This window comes from Alligator sinensis, unplaced genomic scaffold (assembly GCF_000455745.1).
Source record: "Alligator sinensis unplaced genomic scaffold, ASM45574v1 scaffold939_1, whole genome shotgun sequence".
Classification (NCBI taxonomy): domain Eukaryota; kingdom Metazoa; phylum Chordata; order Crocodylia; family Alligatoridae; genus Alligator; species Alligator sinensis.
This window is the reverse complement of record NW_005841995.1, coordinates 247,116-251,387: the sequence shown is the minus strand read 5'-3', so window position 1 is coordinate 251,387 and position 4,272 is coordinate 247,116. Positions and strand designations below refer to the sequence as shown.

Sequence of the window (4,272 nt, the reverse complement as noted above, 5' to 3'; positions counted from 1 at the left end):
GGGCGGCGGCGGCTGTTTGATTCAGATGCCAGTTTGATTCAGGTGATTTCGGCAGTGATTCAAATCACTGTCCCCTGAATCGGCTGAATCCAAAGTGACAGGCCAACAGTTAAATATGAACCACATACACCAGAATAACTTGTATATTAGTTTGCACTTTTCAAACTTCAGTGTGAACAACCTTTACAATATCTGCTGGCTTTTTCCTATATCAGCCACTACAGAACAACCTGCCATGCCTCTTCCCAGCAAACTGCCTTTCTTTTGCTTACTCGACAGTAGCCATTCAATCAGAGACCTCTGGATTCACTCCCTGGATCTGTGGCATAGAGTGGTTAGAGAGAAGAGAACATCAAAATGATTTAGATATTCTGAAAGACAGGGTGTAATGGTAGGACTGAGATGTGCCATTTTAGGCACTGTTCTGGGAAGTGATCTTAAGTGTTCTGTTAACGTTTTGAGAAAATGGGAAGATGAGAATGTTCAGAAACTGATTACTTCCACCTCTTTTTTTAAGTTAGTGTTGGCTGACAGCATTGATAATTTTTACCACAATTACCACTGATAATTTTTTACCAGGTGCCACAGGAACTAGAAGGGTATACAGAAGAGAGAATGCTTTAACTTCTGGTCTCCTCTTACCCAGATTAGGAAGCTCCCTGTCCCCAGGTTCATAGTGGGCAGGGAACTTTAGTGAATGGGATAAATGAAGTCAGCCTCATTTTTCAGCTGCCCTTGAAATGAAATAATATAAATTCCATTATCACTTTGTATCATCAAGTAAGATTCAAGTGGTTCAGACTGGTACATGTTTGCGATTTCCAGCTGAGAAGTTGTGTCACACCAGCAACCGATAACTGATGCACAAAATGCAAACAGCAAGAACATGACAAAAGGACAGATCCCAGGGCATTTTAGATTTCTTGATAAAAAGACTACAAAGGAGGAGGAAAAAAAGTCAAATATGTCCAAGAAAAGATGGCAGGCACTTAGTTTCCCCAAAGATTATCATCTCTCCAAGAGCATCACGTTATATAATAGAGGGCACACCCCTCCCCCCCCAAAAGGTAACCTGATCAAGAATTATAATCAATTTTCATTTTACTAATGCTTAAACACACAGTATTCACCACTCTTGTGAAACTGGAACTCTCTCATAAAACCTTAACAATGGCACAAATCCTGATGCACCACATCATTATGTATGTACTCCTTGAGGTAACAGTCATCTGAATTCAGCATGTTGCAGCAGATTCTTAACATTTAAATACATGACTGCATCCATCTTTACGTAGTGAAGAACTTGACACTGAACCCCCCCCCACCAACATCTTTGCAAGTTGTAAAGGTTGCACTTTATAATCCAAGGGAGCGTATTAAGAACAGCTTCTTAGTTTGCCTGATCTGTGCAAGATACTGTGTGTAAGAGATTATTTTACCATATATAGTTTCCTCTTCATAGCATTGTGGTTGAAATGACTTCTCTCACTTCCTACTGAGTCATCAAGTGGTAAGAGCATGCAGGCTAAAGATATTCCTTTTAAACAAAAATAAGAACACCATCTACATCTGCTCACAAACCTGTTTTAATGACAAGTTTCATACTGAACAGTCTTATGTCTCCATGGTAAAATACTGTTATGCAACTCAGACAAAAGAATTCTAAATATAATTACGACAAAATTCCAGGCCTACAGTAATTTGCCATTTACCCTAGAAAAGCACAGAACATGCAGCTTAAATGTTCTAGATTTAAAATGCTTCTATGGAATTTCTCAAAGTTCTTCCTATATCACGTGTCATGAGAATACACTTATGATGCTCTTTGTAAAACAAAAACAAAAAAAAAGATTGCAATCCGATTGAGGCTGCATTTAAACATTAGATGAACAAAAGGTCTGCAATAAGTATATATAAAACTTAAGTTGAAAATACTATAAAGTATGATGTATAGCTATACAGGTTTCCCTCTCCAACCATGGGGGTTAGGTTTCTGAAAATTCCTGTGGTTGGCAAAACTGGCAGGGCTGGGGGAACAGGGGCTGTGGGTGGGGGGTGAGGAGCACCAGCAAGGCAGGGGGGGAGGGTTGGTGGGGGGAGTGAGAGTCACAAGCAGGGCCAGGGGCATGGGGGGTATTTTCCAACTGTATCCCCCAGCTTCTCTGAAGCATGGATAATCAAACCGTGGTTGGTGAGGGAAACCTGTACTATAATTTGAAAATAGTTCTTGTTTATATGGTCAAATCCTTAGGTTCATTAGGCAATTTTAAAATTCTAATAATGGTGCTGTTGCTTGCTTCAGGAGCATTCAATCCCTGGCCACATTTAGACCCTGGTGCCATGTTAGCCAGCCTGGACCCCCTGTGGGTCCAAAAATTTGATGGCAACAAAGTAGTGGCCAAATTTTCTATGAGGAGCCCTGCATGCTGATTTAGGCATATATGGCAGCATGGGGCCCAATCCTAATGTATGTGGTCAGGCAGGGATGACACAGGGGCCATGCAAGTCTGTATATGACCCAATCCAGGTGTGTGGGCTGGGCAGAGGTACTGTAGGGCCCAATCCTGGCGCAGGGGACCATGGGTAAGCCCTACACCACTCATTTGATCCATTGGACCAAAAGATTGAGCATCACTGCCTTACATAGCTCAGAAAAGATATTAGTAATAATTATTCTAAAACAGTAAACTACTTTTTTCTTTATAATAAATAAAGATGACCTAAAGATTCCATGCCCTATCACTATTAAATAGAAAATTATTTCTTTTCCTTAAGCACTTTCTTAGGGAACTTGGCTATTTATTTAGAGTTGTCAAGTCTTAAAATAGCAGTGTTGAAACAGCAACAAAGATGCACTGTGTCTCATGTGCTCCTTAGCTTTCAGCATTATTTAAGGGGGAGGCTTTTTTTTTTTTTTTTTTTTTTTTTTTAAGTCTGAATAAAAATTACTTCCCCAATTGCCTGATGCAAAAGTTCTTCCTCTCTTGGTAATGTCAGTTTCTTTAGTTCTCTAAATGTTCCCAAGAAGGAGAAGGGACCTAGCAAGGCTACAATACCATCATCCAATAACTGCAGAGGTGCTAAACCAGTGGTTTTCAACCTTTTGTTCATTTGCGGACCCCATAACAATTTAGAATGGATGTGTGGACCCCTCTGAATTGTAAGTGTGGGTATTCACGTACATTTAATTGAGCACAGTCATCTTCTGTGGACCCGTCAGACATAGTCTGCGGACCCCCAGGGGTCCGCAGGCCACAGGCTGAAAACTGCTGTACTGGACTATAGCTACACAATGAGTATGTTTCTAGTAACCTCATCTCATTTTGAAAAGCAGCAATTTTTTCCAAACTTTAAAGGGTATCCAAGTTTCTGAGAAACAAAGGGGGTGGGGGAACCTTTTAGAGCCCAGCAATTTTTTTTTTTTCCTTTTTAAGACACTAGCCTAATTTTTGATGCACAGTAGGTGATGTTTTCAGTTACATTACAAGACAAGGGATAAAATTAACAACTCCATTTCCATAAGGGCTCTCTTCCCATTAGCCTGTTTTTGGAGCTTGTGATTTAGCCATTTAACTTGGGGGAGGAAAGGGGGGTTACATGTGTGTCTGTATGTACATAAGTGTGTGTGTACACCCACATACGTAAGTATAAACACACAAAAATTCACACATACACTGTGACATGGCAGTGGGGGATGGGGGCACCTCAGGCAGGGGCATGTAAATATACACACATACACAGGTAAAAATATACACACACTTATATATACAGCTACTCCTTGCTTAATGTCGTAGTTACATTCTTGAAAAGTGTGACTTTAACCAAAAGGTTGTTAAATGAATTCAGTTACATCACTGTAGTTACCTACTAGCAGGCAGTGGTTATAAATTAACATTGCGCAACTTTAAACCAGTACGTTCTCTAGTAGATCAGCAACATAATTATGAAACAGTTAACGGGGATGACCTTAAGTGAGGAGTACCTGTATATGTGCACATGCACGCACATACACAAATACACCCGTACATAGGTATACAACTGCATGTGTTTCCTGCCTCGGCTCCCAGGCAAGCCAGTTCAGAGCAGCCCCGGGGGGAGGGGGTGCCGCTCACCTGCATATTAAAGCAGTGCTGGGCGCCAGGCTCAGCATCCCTGTGAACACCAGGCCGCGGGATCCCGAAACGGCCGGATCCTTTCCCACCACCCCCCGACCCCGCTCGCAGGCCCGACCCTCGCCCCCTCTTTGTCCTCGCGGCCGGCCGCAGGCGAGCG

General features: G+C 41.9%; 1 protein-coding gene across 4 annotated transcripts in view; it reads right to left on the bottom strand.

Moving 5' to 3' along the window:
- The window catches only part of ACTR2 (ARP2 actin related protein 2 homolog), a 33,177-nt gene extending 28,960 nt beyond the window's left edge, over positions 1–4,217 (bottom strand). For 2 of the 4 annotated variants that reach the window (XM_025201454.1, XM_006021476.3), the window contains exon 1: positions 1,440–1,532. In XM_025201454.1, coding sequence (XP_025057239.1) covers positions 1,440–1,520 — 81 coding nt within the window. In that variant the 5' untranslated portion in view covers positions 1,521–1,532. Of the gene's footprint in view, positions 1–1,439; positions 1,533–4,112 lie in introns of those variants that run through there. The other 2 variants (XM_025201455.1, XM_006021477.3) reach the window with 2 other exon arrangements.
- Positions 4,218–4,272: the final 55 nt, after the last annotated feature.